At 48.7% G+C, this 14,321-nt stretch overlaps 7 protein-coding genes across 7 annotated transcripts; 4 read left to right on the forward strand and 3 right to left on the reverse strand.

Annotated features, from left to right (window-relative positions):
- Window positions 1–59: 59 nt before the first annotated feature.
- Window positions 60–1,467, reverse strand: M438DRAFT_198271 (uncharacterized protein). Its single transcript, XM_029899323.1, has one exon. The coding sequence runs from the start codon at window positions 1,365–1,367 to the stop codon at window positions 354–356; it is 1,014 nt and encodes a 337-aa protein (XP_029761780.1). The 5' UTR covers window positions 1,368–1,467; the 3' UTR covers window positions 60–353.
- M438DRAFT_364660 (uncharacterized protein) lies at window positions 1,247–3,820 on the reverse strand. The gene is made up of 4 exons (XM_029907745.1): window positions 3,235–3,820; window positions 2,733–3,181; window positions 2,487–2,615; window positions 1,247–2,439 (listed from the first exon to the last, which is right to left on the reverse strand). Exons 1-4 carry the CDS (start codon window positions 3,437–3,439, stop codon window positions 1,567–1,569), a joined length of 1,656 nt encoding a protein of 551 aa, XP_029761781.1. The 5' UTR covers window positions 3,440–3,820; the 3' UTR covers window positions 1,247–1,566.
- A 933-nt stretch (window positions 3,821–4,753) lies between these two features.
- M438DRAFT_271592 (aspartate/tyrosine/aromatic aminotransferase) lies at window positions 4,754–5,857 on the forward strand (the record flags this gene model as incomplete). Its single annotated transcript, XM_029900497.1, has 1 exon — window positions 4,754–5,857. One exon carries the CDS (start codon window positions 4,754–4,756, stop codon window positions 5,855–5,857), a length of 1,104 nt encoding a protein of 367 aa, XP_029761782.1.
- Window positions 5,858–6,425: 568 nt separating this feature from the next.
- Window positions 6,426–7,718, forward strand: M438DRAFT_248905 (uncharacterized protein; the record flags this gene model as incomplete). Its single annotated transcript, XM_029899625.1, has 1 exon — window positions 6,426–7,718. A coding segment is annotated over one exon (1,293 nt), but the record flags the coding sequence as incomplete, so codon positions are not given.
- A 16-nt stretch (window positions 7,719–7,734) lies between these two features.
- Window positions 7,735–9,047, reverse strand: M438DRAFT_354645 (putative aminotransferase; the record flags this gene model as incomplete). The annotated part of the gene is made up of 3 exons (XM_029906965.1): window positions 7,735–8,443; window positions 8,497–8,954; window positions 9,015–9,047. The coding sequence occupies 3 exons, from the start codon at window positions 9,045–9,047 to the stop codon at window positions 7,735–7,737; spliced, it is 1,200 nt and encodes a 399-aa protein (XP_029761784.1).
- A 307-nt stretch (window positions 9,048–9,354) lies between these two features.
- On the forward strand, window positions 9,355–10,762 carry M438DRAFT_334479 (aminotransferase; the record flags this gene model as incomplete). The annotated part of the gene is made up of 3 exons (XM_029903713.1): window positions 9,355–9,822; window positions 9,886–10,274; window positions 10,324–10,762. The coding sequence occupies 3 exons, from the start codon at window positions 9,355–9,357 to the stop codon at window positions 10,760–10,762; spliced, it is 1,296 nt and encodes a 431-aa protein (XP_029761785.1).
- Window positions 10,763–11,666: 904 nt separating this feature from the next.
- Window positions 11,667–12,485, forward strand: M438DRAFT_334480 (uncharacterized protein; the record flags this gene model as incomplete). Its single annotated transcript, XM_029903714.1, has 1 exon — window positions 11,667–12,485. The coding sequence occupies one exon, from the start codon at window positions 11,667–11,669 to the stop codon at window positions 12,483–12,485; it is 819 nt and encodes a 272-aa protein (XP_029761786.1).
- Window positions 12,486–14,321: the final 1,836 nt, after the last annotated feature.

Genomic DNA, 14,321 nt, shown 5'->3' on the forward strand with positions numbered 1-14,321 from the left:
CAGCGACACACACATAGGACAAGTAAGGCTTTGCTCTCTTGATAGAGAAAATGCTCGATAATAGAGAAGGAAGCAGGCGAGTGCGAGGAGGATAGCGTCTTATATGTCGAAGGAGGTGAAGGGCAATGAAGTGATAATTCTGTTTCCCCATGATATTTGCCCAGTTCCTACAGACTACTTAAACTTCTTCTGTGGACATTGAGGTAGCATCACACTTGCTTACTACAGTAATACCTAAGCCTCGACCTGCTCACAGAAACCGAATCATCTTCGCGATTCTCGTGGACCCTAAAAGCCTCATCGGGAGCACCAATCAATAGCCAGGTCCCGAAGCCGTCCACAACTCGGGTGTTTTATACATACATGCAAGGCTTCAACCCAAGGTCGGCGATGTGGTGTCTAAAAGTTGATCCTCTTACGCCTTCCATCAACTGCTTCATCCGTGCTTTGTTGTCTAAAAGCTCGCTTCGTCTGCGGCCTAGGCCTTGACCTTGACTCGCGACAAACTCGTCGTCTAACTCCTCACCCTGACATTCCGAAGGCCACGCTCTAAACCATGAGAGCTCAGGATGAGAAGTGATAGGTGGTCGGTCAAACGGTCCCTGTCTGGAGTGCCCGAATATGTGTTCAAACCATTGTATCGGTGGCTCGGGATTCTTCAGTTCTTTCCAACTCCTAACAAGAATGGGTTCATGTCCACCAAACTCCTCCTTTCTGCGCATGATCGATTCAAGAAATCCGCTCATACGAGGGTCGCGGACGACTTGTATAGCTAGAAGAGGTGATTGTTCGAGGTATCGCGCATAGTTATTCGCAGCTCCTAGAGCGACATATGCACCAAGAGCGGCACGCCAGAAAAGACCATAGACCCAGCGCACGTAGCGACCTTTCTGGTAGAGTCGGTTGATTCTGGGAGTAAACCATCCGATTCCCACACCGGCGCAGATGCCGGCATCGAAGCCCAAGACCTTCCAGCGAGATTGGGAAGCAATGAGTCGTGCTTTGTACTCGAGCAAGACTTTTCTTTCGGTAGTTGACAATTCACGTCCAATCGCTTTACTGGCGTCAGTCTCCAAGCGCTCTAGGGTTGCGAGCTCCCGAGAAGTGTAATCGCGTGTGCCATAGAAGTCGTTGATAGGTCTGCGGACTGTTCCTTGTTGTATCAAGGCTTCGAGATGGGGCAGATTCGTAGGAAGCATGTTCGATCGAAGTATAGAAAGGCAAGAGTGGGAATTTGAAAAAGAGAGGCAAAACACAAGTTGTCTTCTGCGATTTTTAGAAAGAATGTTTTGTGCGGCGCGTACATGCATGCTGTGCCGCAATTTATGTGAGCTGCCCAAAGCGTCGGTATGACCCACTGATAACATTGCTACACAAGCATACGCAAGTTACAGTATGAAGACATAAAACTACATGATCCATCGTATAGTGTAAAGCTGGTTGTCAAATTACGAAGTACTCTTGAGACTGAATGGCTTGTCAACCGATGGCTTTCACACATAGACGGAGCATGATATTTATCGGACGCTCGGATAAACACCCAAAGCTTGTCCTTCAGAATTCCCATCAAGCCCACTCAAGAGCGATGGCATCCCACAAGAAGCCTCTCCATAGAACATATCTATTGACGGTGAAGCTGATGACGTTCTTCCCTTGCTTCAAGTTGCTGACTGGGTACACGAATTGATGCCATTCTCCGCTTACAGTACCTGATCTGTAAGTTGCGGCATCAGTCGTGACATTGTCCTTGCTTAAGCTTCCCAAGACAGCTCCGTTCGATGAGATTGTCAAAGCAGTGCTCTGAGAGTAACCAGCCAGAGAAACAATTAGGCGTGCGGACGACTTTTCGAGCGTCGCGACGTCAAATTCTACGTTCCAGGTGCCGAGGTTGGACGATGCATAGTACCAGTCAGAAGTGTTTGATTTGCCGACAGTGTAAGTAAAGTTGGCGGGTGACTGAGCAGCAAGACCGTGGTGATACGGTCCACTTTCAATGAAGCCAGTGGTCTTCTTGTCAAAGTCTCCGATTTGGAAAACACGCTCATTGCTTGGGACAGACCAGGTCAGTGTTGACAACTTTGTGTTACCCTTTACGTTGATGCCAGATTTTGTATAATTGGTGTAGACGTCGCCAATTTTGCCACCATTGGACCAAGCATATAAGCCATACTGACCTGTACGAACATTCGAGAAGCTGAACCTTCCAGATGCATCTGCGTACGAAGTGTAGTAGTAGTTCACACCTTGAGCCAATGGAGCTTGTATGTCAGAGTCGCCAAGGAAAACAGCGGCACCAGCAGCAACACGTCCATCGGAGAGCTTGAGAGTTCCTGAGACGGCGCCGCGAGAATGGTAAGCTGTATCATTGACCCATGAATAGGGCCACTTTGCTAGCTCCTCTTGGAACTTCTGTTTCGCATCGGTGATAGAGCCATCATTCTGGTAAAATTAGAAGAGCTTTTGCTTCAAATTCATCGTAAACTCACCAGATACCATAGCCATGGTCCCCAAATCTTACCACTGGGTTGAGTGGTCGTGACCTGGGTCTGGAAGTGTGAAGTGTCTTGTACTACATTGAGTTGTACGGCATCTCCAGTGCTACTTTCGCGATGAACCTGTTACGGTCAGTTGAAGGTTCAAAAATGCCCACGTGTTCGTGAGCTCGCGCACAGTAGTCGCAGCCATGTACAATGGAGATAGTGCATGGTAGAGAGGTTCGATAAGGCGCTTACAGTCAGGGTCTGCTTAAGGTGATTGCCGCTGAAATAGTCTGTGCTGGGGTGGATATACCAAGATCCAGTAGATGGACCATAAACGCCGTTGAAGTCGCGGTCCCTCACGTAGTTAGACCAATCATACTTCGTGATGTATGTTCCATCCGACGTCTCGAACGTCTCATCTTGAACCTTAGTTCCATCAAGAATGGATTGGAAAGAAGGCAGAGGCTCATCCTTGAGGTAAGTGCGTCCGTTAGGGAACCTATCAGGGTCAAGGCGGAAAAGTGAACGCAGGATGCTGATGTCGCCCAGAGCACGGTTGACGAAATACTGATACGAGCCAGCAAGATCATCGTAGATCACCCAGTGGAGATCGCCTTTTTCAGAGACAAAGCTCACGTCAATAAAGTCGTTGCCTTCATTGACAATACTTGCTGACTCCCAGACAAGGTTATTTTCTCCATCTGCAGTGCGTCAGAATCTCAGGCACGAGGAAAGAATACGATTTGGTTTTTACCGGCCCCAACATAATGTCCAGCAGCTTTGCCAATAGCATCTTTGCCTTGATAGTATAGCTTGATACCATAGATGGATCCTTGAGTGATATTCCAGAGGTCATTGCCGATAATCCAAGTGTTGTTGCTTGTCTGTTGCAAAAACGGACCTCCAGCTGCTACAAAAGGCAACGCTGCGAGCGAAAGAGCGATTACTGAGAGTCCCATGGTGCGCCTGGTCAAGATTGCAAAACAGCGAAAAAATAGAGGCAAGAACGCGACATTGCTTTATAGCATCTCACTGATTGAGCGGTGGCCGTCATTCGTCAAAATCGCGCAAGCTATAGTCATAATGCTGTGTTGTCAAAGTCCACTGATCTCCCTGGAAAAATGTAAATCAATCTAGGAGACTGCACTTATCTCGGAAGCATGGTTAGAAACCTTTTTGGTTGGCTGGAGATCTCGCGTTGCTCAGCATGAGAAAATCCCGTGAGAGTATGGCGTGCTCGACTCGTAGCGCGTCGTGGCGAGAATTTGGCTGCCACAATTGCTCATCCTCACGCTTTGAATGCTTCTCACGGTCAGAGTGGATGGAACAGACAAAATATGTGGTAGGAGCGAGTGGTGCAAGGACGCGATTGCCCAAACACCAAGGTACACCGCAGTCGCCGGATAAACGTTCTTCCGGCGACTGTTAAGGACCACGCTTGAAGCTTTCCGTCTTTTTGCAACCTTCCTTTTTGCTTGGCCATCCCGCATCATCTTCAGTTTCGTTGTGATCTTTCGTTGTTGTTGTGCTATGAGAACTTTCACACAATGTGTTCGAAGAACGCTTTGGGTGGCTAGTGCACTAACCTCATCTGGTCAGGAATGCGACGTGACCAATCAGGTTGGAGGCCGATTGTACGGCGATAGACCTCACTCTCATCCTGATAGCCGTAACACCGTCCTCGGTAATTAATATCAAGACGTGTCTGCTTCCATTGGCCGCTGCAGAAACCAAGTCGAATGGCAGTCCGCCCTGAGCATAAGGACACGAAATGTGGAAAGCGAAAGCCTTTGCTGGCGAGTTTAAACTACGAAAGGAGGAATGCAGCAGCAGCCAATGATATCTGTAGTCTGCAACGACTTCCGTCTGGCCTCCGGAGACTTTGACTCTACGCGGCCGGAACAGCTACTCGATTCGAGAAGTGGCTGCGAGCGGGCCCGATGACATTGTCACATGCTCAAGTCCTGTTAGGCTGTTTCTGACAAAACAAGGAAGCCAGCCGGTCCAGAGCTAGTCGCTGAAACCCTCTTGACCGACTGCGCTCGCTGAGAGCGTGGCTCGATACGTTGCTAGCTTCAAAGCCATGTGCTTGCACACGAGTACTGTGCAGCTTGCTATAAAAGGACCCTGTGCTGCTCATATCCATAGATTCATCTACACCACTATCTTTTCCTCTGTTCTCTCTATTTCCCGTTGACTTTGTTGTCATTGCTTCAAGTATGTAGTCCACTACACCTATTATTCCACATCTCAGAGCTAACCAGTCCTACAGGATGCGCTACGATCGTATGCCCATCGAGATCGAGGCCCCTGAAGAGTACGGATACGAGAACATCAGATGCAACTTGTCCGAAAGCTCGTTCACCGATCAAACACTCGAGTCTCTGGATCTCAAGATTCCCAACCTCAAATTGATCTACAATGAGCACCGAGGAGGAAAGAAACTCAGAAAGCTTGTAGCTAGTGGCGGCGATTCACTGCATGAAGATGATGTTCTTATCACCTCAGGAGCAGCCGGAGCGCTTTTCGTCATCTCAACCTCGCAGCTCAACCCGGAGTCCCATCTTGTAGTCGTTCGACCAAACTACAGCACCAACATCGAGACGCCTAGAGCTATTGGATGTGAGATATCTTTCATTGATCTCACATACGAAGATCAATTCCAAATCAACGTCGCAGCTATAGAAGCCTCGATCAAGCGCAACACCAAGATTGTCTCCATCACCTGCCCCCACAATCCCACAGGAACACTCATCTCGGAGGATTCTCTGCGTCAGCTTGTTGCCGTCACCAAAAAGCATAATTGCCTTCTTTTGGTCGACGAAACTTATCGGGATATCAGCTATGGCTCTCAGTTGCCCATCGCCGCATCTTTAGGTGATCATGTCATCAGTGTATGCTCGCTTTCTAAGTCCTTCGGTGCCCCCGGCATCAGAGTAGGATGGCTCATCTGCAAAGACCAATCCCTGCAGACGACCTTTCTGGCTGCAAAGGAGCAGATGAGCATCAGTGGAAGCGTCATTGACGAATGGATTGCTGAACAGCTCCTGGCACGCAAATCAGAAATTCTCCAAGTCACCACGGCAGAGATGAAGATCAGGAGAAGCATTGTTGCGGCTTGGATTGAGAAGGAAGAGCTTCTCGAGTGGGTCCAGCCTGAAGGTGGCATTGTGTGCTTCCCGCGCATGACCAGGGAACCAGTCGGAGGAACGGCTGGATTCTATAAGAGGCTGCTAGAGGTGCACGGTACTTACGTTGGGCCAGGCCATTGGTTCGAGATGCCAGACACGTCCTTCCGTGTAGGATACGGTTGGTCGACCAGAAGCGAATTGGAGGAGGGGTTGGAAGCCATTTCAAAGGTGTTGCGAGAGCTTTGAGAGGATGGAGGTTGATGCGCATTGAATTGCTAGCATACGCAAGAGCTTGTGATCGTCGATAGGTCGATCGAATGATAAAACTGAGCTCTACAGGACAGAAATCCACGTCAATTGTGGCACTTGCCCAACTTGGGTGTAATCGCGAATAGCCGATTAGCTCGTTCAGTGAATCAGAGCCCTACCCAACGATTCGATTTCGTAATTAGTCACTACAGGACCAAAATTTGAGATGACTTTCGCTCATCGACCAACGTTCATGTTTTGAGGTTCGAAAAGAAGTTTGGCCGAGATGCCACTAACCCTATTGGGTCAATAATGCGACGTGACCAATCAGCTTGCAGAGGCAATGGACCCTGAACCTTGGACTCCCGAAGATGCTCCTGCGGTCTGGAAACTCACCACGACTGCAAGGAGTTTCTTTCTTAACGACCAAACGTCTTTATTTTCTTCCAATGTGATTAACGCCGATCAAGGAGGCAGAGCTCCTTCCGCAATGACAGGCTCGCTTGCCACTTTCGCAGCCCGCAGCCCTACTGGATGTTCCGAATGTCGAAGGAAAAAAGTGAAGTGCTGCAGAAGCAAGCCTGTGTGTACTCGCTGCAGTCGTTTCCCAAGACTATGCAAATACGACATGAAATTCGTACCTTGGGCCAACACGACCTCAAAGACAATCAAACACCCGATTCAGTCGACGGTTTCCAGCCTTCCGAAACAAATCATCCAGCCTCTATCTTGTCATCTAGTCGATGACGAGTCTCGATTTTACATTCATCACTTCAGTACACAGACTTCCATCCTACTGTTCCCATTGGCACCTCCGTCATTCCGGGAGCGCTTGGTCTCGTCGGCACTCAGAGCGCCAAGTCTCCTCTATGCTCTTCTGGCGGCTTCATGTAGCCATCACGCACGCCTAGCCTGCAACTCAACGTCACAGAAGAATGTTTTGAGATACACTAACATTGCCCTTACCGCGCTACAGAACGCTTTAGCGAGCCAGGCCGACAGGGTCGAGTTGTCAGACGTCGCCTCTGCCATTGTACTTTGCACCAACGACGCCTGTAATGGCAACCCTAGCTCCTTTTATACACACTTGAGCGGAGCAAAACATTTGCTGCAGAGTCTGGTTGACCAAGAACACACTGGAAATGAGAACTCATTTGTTCAATGGCTTGCAAAATGGTTTGCCACCCTCGATGTCTGCGCAAGTGCATCTGGCTCCTATCGATCTGTAATCACCAACGACAGCTATCCTCTGCTTGAAACATTACCTCGTCCGCGACTTGCTCAGCCGGACGATCTTTGTGGTTATTCTCTGGAGCTCATGCCCCTGATATCTCGAATTGGGCAGCTTGCAAATCAGGATCCTTCGCTCTGGTCATCGCCAGTGATACTTGATGAGATTTCTCAACTCGAGGCCTACACTGGCATGTTCTATGAGCCTGACAAACCAGGGAGTCTGGCCGATACAGATCCGATTACACGTGAAGAGAAGATGAGAAACACAAACAACGCCTTTGCGAGCTCTGCCCTCCTACATTTATATCGTAGAGTGTATCAGTTTCCCAAAGATCACCACATGGTACGCACGGCCATCCAGAATATCCTGCGTGCAGTGGAAAATCTAACAGCCTCTTCAACAACGATTGTTTTGTTACTCTGGCCGATCTTCAGTGCTGGTTGCGAGACCGAAAATGCTGAGGAGAGGCGTTCTATCAACATGAGAATGCAACACATGGAATCACTCGGACTTGGAAATTTCAAGCAAGCCCGAGCTGCCATGAACAGTTACTGGTCTTCAGGCACTCATCTGACATGGGGACAGTATCTCGAAAACCATGGCTCGGTATTTGTTCTGTTCTAGCTGGCAATCTCTAGCTTTAGTATGTCGGCAACGTTTCATAGTCAGAGCGCATGAAATCTTCCAGCACTTTGAGGCCATCAACGATGATCTGATTTTCTTGCACGTACCCCAAACGGACATATCCCTGGAAGTCAATATCGCCTCCAAAACAACGGCTTCCAGGTACCAGCATAGCTCCAGTCTTTGCAAACAAACGCTCGCAAAACTCGACATCTCGAATGGGTCTACCATTTCTGCCAAAGAACTCGATGAAAGCAGTAGTTCCAGCTTTCGGACGTGTCCATTGGCAAGCCCAACTGAACTTTTCAACGAAAGCGTTAACCAAAGCGAGGTTTTCTCTTGCAAGCTGGATGTTTCGCTGCATCAAGTTTTCTCTAGTCGGAAGACTGAGTGCGAAGGTGGCGATCTGGTCATCTACTTGGCTTACGGAGATTGTTGTGTAATCTCTTGTAGAAGCACATGCGTCGATGATACTGGTGTCCGCGGAGACAATCCAGCCCAAGCGAATGCCTGCCAGACTGAATGCTTTGGACATTGAACCTGTGGCGTAGCACTTTTCATACCCGAATGAAAGGATTGAGGGAGGATTTTGTGATCCTGTGGAGTGGAAGAGGGGTCGATATACCTCGTCGCTGTGGATGGTGATGCTGTGCTTACGAGCAAAGTCTACTATGCCTTGTAGAGTTTCGCGACTGAGCACAGCACCAGTTGGATTTTGCGGGTTGCTGACAGCCTGATCAGTAAGGAGACCTGATCAAGGTCCGAGAAGCAAACTTACTTGAGAATAATGAGCTTCGTGTTCGGCTGCACAAGCTTTTCCAGTTCCTCGAGATGCAGCCCCCACTCTTTGGTCTCATCTGAGCGCCACAAGCTCACCTCGGCACCAAAAGACTCGGGGACAGAGTAGAGTTGTTGATAAGTAGGGTACTGGCAAACCACATGATCACCAACGCCCACGTTGGTATACAAAGTCAGAAAATTCGCCTGGATCGCACCGTTAGTGACCAAGACCTGACTCGGCTTGACATCTCCGTCTATGCCTCCAGAGTAGAGATTGGCAATGTTCTGTCTCAGTTGCTTAGAACCTCGGATGGCGCCATAGATCTGCTTCTTAGAGAAGTCGATGATGTTTGTGGACTTGCTTCCGGCGAACACTTCCAGGTCGTTGAGGGATACAGAGGCACAGCAGGTTTCGGCGAGGTTGTATCTGGCATTATCTTCGTATTCGTCCATCCACTGAAAGAGTCAATTCAATGCTATGTTCGAGGTGTGTACGTGACAATCTCTTGGACGCACCCTTTCGACGGCAAATTCTTTGATGTGGACCATGCTGGACAGGTAGTGTGTCAATCTGTTTTGAAGGCTTGGAGAAGTTCTGCAAAGAGCAGAAGTTGGAGAGAGCGATTCTCATGACCTTTTATATCACGAATCGTGCGGCATCGGAAACTAAAGCTGACACACATCCCTCGAGTTCATTGGCCAGGTCGCCATTCTTTCCGAAATAGGCTAGCTCGCACCAAGGGCGAGCCACGCCGGTCGATATCAACTGTAGAGTTTGAACGTCCTCTTGTCTACATATATTCGGTCCACTGCCTTCCTTCTCAAACAAAAAGGTCTTGTCTCCAAAGCTCAAGGTATGGCCGAAACTACAACAATTGATCTTTTGAGTGGCTGGCCAGCTCAGTCTTTGTTCCCCACCAACGAATTATCTTCTGCAGCTGTCGCGGTCCTGAAGATTCCGGAGACATACAGAGCCGGGCTCAACTATGGAGACGATGAAGGATACCTCCCTCTACGCCAGAACTTGAGGAAATATCTCGCCAACTTCTATACACCAGAAAGAAAAGCATCAGTGGATCGTGTTTGCATCACTGGAGGTGCAAGTCAAAATCTTGCCTGCATCTTACAAGTTTTTACAGACCCGCTGGTCACCAGAACAGTCTGGATCATTGAACCATCTTACTACCTTGCATTTCGCATCTTTGAGGATGCAGGTTTCCATGGTGACAAACTTCGAGGTGTTCCGCCTGATGAAGGAGGAGTGGATCTTGGATTTCTCGAAACAGCTATGAAGCAAGTCGAGAGCACACCCGCTGAAACCACAGTAAGTCGTTTTGCTGCGTGATTGGCACGGTATCAAGAGAAGCATGATTGACGAGCAACATAGCAACAACCCATCAAGCCATGTCAGCCTCACCGCAAGATCTATCGACACATCATCTACTGCGTCCCAACTTTCTCCAACCCGACGGGATTGATTATGCCTCTTTCAAAAAGACAGGAGCTTCTGCAACTTGCCCGGAAGCACGATGCACTACTCATATGTGACGATGTCTATGATTTCCTTCGTTGGCCATCTAGGCCCGGTGTAGAAGTCAAGCAGGCAACGGCCACTTTACCGCGTATTGTGGACCTGGACATTCTGGATGATGAAAAAGATGCAACAAGTTTCGGGAATTGTGTCAGTAATGGAAGCTTCAGCAAGATACTTGGTCCAGGATGTCGTGTTGGATGGGGGGAGAGCACACCAAGATTCATTCACGGTCTTACACAAGCGTATGAAACCCATCCACTCCACTCATTGATCTCTACTGACTTTGCAAAGTGGCTCAACTCGCTCAGGTGGTGCTCCATCTCAAATGATGTCAACGATCATCAATGAATTGTTCAAGGAAAATTTTCTGGAAGCACATATCGAGAAGACATTGATTCCAGAGTATGCTCGCCGATATGCTCTCTTTCTCGCTGCCATCAAGCATGATCTCTACCCTCTCGGATTTCGCTTGGACGAGAGTGTGATCAACCGCGAAACAGTCGGAGGATTTTTTATGTGGCTACAACTTCCAGACGGTATCGACTGCTACCAACTCGCGGCACGAGCAGCAACACATGGTGTATCTTTCAGTATCGGCCCAACCACTGCGGTAACTCGTCCGCTGGAGGTCGACTTACCATTCAAGAACTTTATCAGACTCTGCTTCACCTTCGAAGAAGACCATAGGCTTGTGGAGGGAGTGCGAAGGATAGCTCTAGCAGCGGGTTGAGCCATGCTTACAATTGTAACTGTGTCTCCTTCAATGTCTCTAGGTCGTTTTGGTGTGTTCAAGATGACATTGCGCTAACTTACCGAGCTCCGTTCGTCCATGGCGGCCTCCACCGGAGAACAGAAGCTTCTGACAAAAGACGTCACAAACAAACACACTTCGGTCCTTTCCTCCACATTTGTACGCTCACTAGTTGTACTGTCGAGCAGTTAATAAGAGCTTCCTCCCTGAATTGAATGAACGAATCGGCGTTGGAGGATAACAAAGGAAAATAACTCACCATTCTTCATCTAGAGATCAAGATAGATCATGGTGCTTGAGAGCACGCTCATGCGTTCTCATGCCTGCGTTTCAAGTGAGCTCCAGGCAGAAAGTCCTTGAAGTGGCTACAATTTTCCAGAGAGAGTGAAGAAAGTACTGCCATCCTTGGCAATTGACACTATCGCGAGAATCATTCTGTATTTTGCAGCTGACTTGAGACGAGGATTTGTGCGGTTCGCATCACTTTTGGAAACGCCGCCGACAAGACTGTGCTTCACTGCTTTCCACGCCTTTTGATCTTTCCATTTCACAACACCACCACCGTGTCAACTCCTACAACGTCTTCATAGCTACAACTTACCAACAGATCAACGAATCAACACATCAACGCATCAACTCATCAACGCATCAACACATCAACGCATCAACACATCAACGCATCAACGTATCAACACATCAACGCATCAACACATCAACGCATCAACGCATCAACNTGCAATGTGTGGACAGACAGTCAATCTGCCGAGGCAAGTTGATCTCAATCTTTGAAATCTTTGGCAGCACGAGTACCAGATCGCTCTTACGACCTAATGCGCAAAGCATCCGAAAGCTACGCCGCATGATGAGAGCAGACGACTGCGCCATGAACAACTATCTCGCATGGAGTCGCCGCGAGATTATGAACGCTCTGATTCAACGCCAAATCTTGATACCTGGAATCGAGTCAATGTCCAGAACGCACTGTCGCATTGCTTTGGAAGAAGCCGATGACCGACGCAGCTTTCACCTCATGCAGCTTCCAAAAGAAGTGCGCCTCATGGTCTACGAGGCTGCGTTGTCAGCTGAAGATGTTTTTGTCGTAAGAGATTCCTCAAAGCCGGCTCTCCTTTCTGTGAGCAAGCAAGTGCAGCAAGAAGCGAGCGAGATCTTCTTTCGTGTCAACAGATTCGAATTTCGTATCGACCATGGATACGTCTCGCCATCTTGCCTTGGACCACGGACGCAGCTGTGCAGCGTGGAGCTGCAGTGGTTGGTTAACATTGGGCCAGAGAACGTTGCAAACATCCGTCATTTGTCGTTCGCCCACTACGATAGTTGGTCAACTACAATAACTACACAGATGGATCTATCATGCCTCGATGCTTCGAATTGTATTCAGATCCGAAGGAAGATCTGCAAGTGTCCCCAAGCATGCGAAAATCGATGCCGACAGTCGCTGACCGAGAAACTCAACGATGCCCTCTCAGATACGGAATACAGAGATGAAGACGGGAACCAAATGAAAGAGGATGGCATTCGCGAGCATGGCCAATACCGGGCCGCTAAGCTGAGGAAAACCATCGCTGACCTTCGAACCTCATTTGGTAGATTTCGAGAACTCTGCGGTACAGGCAAGAAAGTGAAGCCTTCGGTGGAGGGCATCAAGCTTCTGACACTGGCAGCATTCTTGCACTGCCACTAGTGAGGATATATTGGTTCTCTTACAGGCTGTCGTCTCTGAAGTAAGATCTGGGACGATATGACCTTGGCATCATGCCCGGGAAGAGTCAAGACAGCACCCTCTCAGCGGATACTCTACGGATCTTTGGGACATTATGCTTTCAGGTAGCTCACTCGATACGATACGATATGGCGATGGAACAACTCTAAGGCTCTCAACAGACCGAGCTTGTGTTGATGGAGGTCTTCGTTTCAGCAAAAAGGGATTCGAGCTCGCTCAAAATAGCAATGCACCTGACCATTTCACAAAATAATCTCTCTGGGACAGAAGTGCATACTTGATCATCAAGACAATGAAAGACGCACCCTGCTGGGCTTTGCAAGACATGTATCAGACTTGGGCTAGAGATATTGAACCGGAGGTGACGGTAGTCAATAGCAGCTTCACTCACTATGGTGTGCATGCCGGCAGGATTTGCAACGTCATTGTGTTGCCTCAGCTTCTTTCACTCTCGTTGTTTCCTCCCAAACACACTACCGGAAGTTCTCCAACATCATCACTACTACTATCTCAACAATCCTCTCTTTCATCCACAGAGTTGTGACCATGGACCTTTTCCCCGCAGCATCGTCCAAGTCAACCGTCTCTCCGGAGACCTTACGCTCAGAAGTTCCATCTCTTCTCGCAATCAACTAACATAGAGCTCAAGACGAACATATGGTCGGCACCTTTGAGGCGGGCCCGTATCGCATGGGTCCAGAGCTTCTCGCTAGATTCCAGTTCGCTCAGCTCACCCGTGTATGAGCTCGCTCTGTGGCAAGACACCGGCGAGCCTATCGATGTCGTCAAGGATTCCAGAATTTGGCCAGCTTTGAGTGGTGTGAGTCGTCAAGTTCGACAAGAATCAACAGAAGTTATCCTCCGCACCAATCGCTTCCGACTACAAACGGTCAACAATCCCCGCTACCATGTGTCGCCTTCCTCACTGGGGCTCAGATCTGACAAGTGGGACTCACACCTGGACTATGGAACCAATCAATTTCTGCAAAAGATCGGAACCGAAGGAGTTACCAAGCTCCGTCGCCTGTCCTTCGCGTTCGGAAGCAGAGAGGTGCAAATCAATTTGGCATGCCTTGATGCTTCCCAATGGGTCGAAAAAGCACGATCTTCGTACGAACGATCAGTGTGGTCAGCGAGTGATAATGAGCTGATAATTGGTCTCGTCTCGATCGCTCGGCAGAAATTACCCTCTCACTCGCTCACGCTCGTGATAATCGTGATCGATCATGATCGCTCATTTACTGCCAAGATCCCGCTAGACTAACCGAATCTAGAAGATCTGCGCATCTTATCTGATTCTGTAGGTGCGACCCTGCCAGCCCTAGATATCCAGGGGTTCGCTGAGGGGATAACCCTGCCCTCAAATTATCATGATACACTCATGATAATCTCACGGTGTTAGAGCGATCACTTGATAGAAATTGAGGCCTTGTATCAATCAGCTCATCTGATAATTATCATGATAATTATCATTAACGATCGCTCGCTGGCCACACTGCGAACGATTGCCTTGGAGAACTCTAGGAGAAGGCCTCAAGTTCTGGCAATCAAAGAAGCAGAAATACGTTGGCATTTCAATGTTTGATATTATAGGTACCCGCAGGCTGGAGTTGTGTCTGTACGCAATCGAAGAAGCCCAGAAAGAGATCAAGGCCGCCCAGCTCGCCATGAATGGTTTTGTAGAGCTCTGTAGTACGAATAAGTCAGAGCTAGGACTGGATGGATATCGAAATGGATATCCAATGGATATGAGGTTAGATATAGGTTGGACATGGATATGACCCTATATCCAGTCCA

The sequence above is a fragment of the Aureobasidium pullulans genome (genome assembly GCF_000721785.1).
Source record: "Aureobasidium pullulans EXF-150 unplaced genomic scaffold scaffold_7, whole genome shotgun sequence".
Classification (NCBI taxonomy): Eukaryota; Fungi; Ascomycota; class Dothideomycetes; order Dothideales; family Saccotheciaceae; genus Aureobasidium; species Aureobasidium pullulans.